At 55.4% G+C, this 760-nt stretch overlaps 1 protein-coding gene across 1 annotated transcript in view; it reads right to left on the minus strand.

Annotated features, from left to right (window-relative positions):
- Positions 1-403, minus strand: part of EMH_0055190 (uncharacterized protein) — a gene marked incomplete at both ends in the record, with an annotated part of 1,804 nt that extends 1,401 nt beyond the window's left edge. Inside the window, 2 exons of the mRNA XM_013497205.1 lie at positions 103-122; positions 279-403. Of these exons, the coding sequence (XP_013352659.1) occupies positions 103-122; positions 279-403 (145 nt within the window). The remainder of the gene's footprint in view (positions 1-102; positions 123-278) is intronic.
- Between the last annotated feature and the right edge of the window lie 357 nt (positions 404-760).

Genomic DNA, 760 nt, shown 5'->3' on the forward strand with positions numbered 1-760 from the left:
CGCTGCTTGGTCTGTCTCAGCATTTGCTGCACTTCGTTGATCAGCTCCTCCACCCGTTTGTATTCTGTTTCTTCGTCTTCTTCTTCGTAGCCATCGCCAAACACCTGACAGTATGCTGGGCCCTGAAACACAAACACCAGCAGCAACAGCAGCAGCAGCAGCAGCAGCAGCAGCAGCAGCAGCAGCAGCAGCAGAAGCAGGAGTTGTACATACACCTCAACTGAGATACGCACAAACAATATTGCGGTAGCGGCTACTTCTGCTGTTGATGGTAGTACTGCCGTTGCAGCAGCAGCTGCTGCTGCAGCTGCTGATGCTGCAGCTGCTGCTGCAGCTGCTGATGCTGCAGCTGCTGCTGCAGCTGCTGCTGCTCAAGTTGCTGTGGCGGGTGCGGCCTCAGCATAGCGACGGCTGAAGACGAGCAGGCGCAGCAGCAACAGCAGCAACGGAAGCAGCAGCAGCAGCACCACCACCGGGAGCAGCACCAGCAGCAGCAGCAGCAGCAGCAGCAGCAGAGAAGCAGCGAGTGGGGGCTACGATGGCTAGGGGCCTCACAGCGCCCAGAGCAGCCGACAAATCCACCGCCGGGGGCGCAGCGCCGCTCTTCTCCAGCGTCCTGAGCTGCAAGCAGCAGCAGCAGCAGCAACAGCAGCAGCAGCAGCAACAGCAGCAACAGCAACAACGGCAAATAAATAATTATTACCTGCTGAACAAAAAACGTGTACGTTATATATATATATATATATATATATATATATAT

Source organism: Eimeria mitis, genomic scaffold, assembly GCF_000499745.2.
Source record: "Eimeria mitis Houghton genomic scaffold, Emh_scaff2533, whole genome shotgun sequence".
NCBI classification, from domain to species: domain Eukaryota; phylum Apicomplexa; class Conoidasida; order Eucoccidiorida; family Eimeriidae; genus Eimeria; species Eimeria mitis.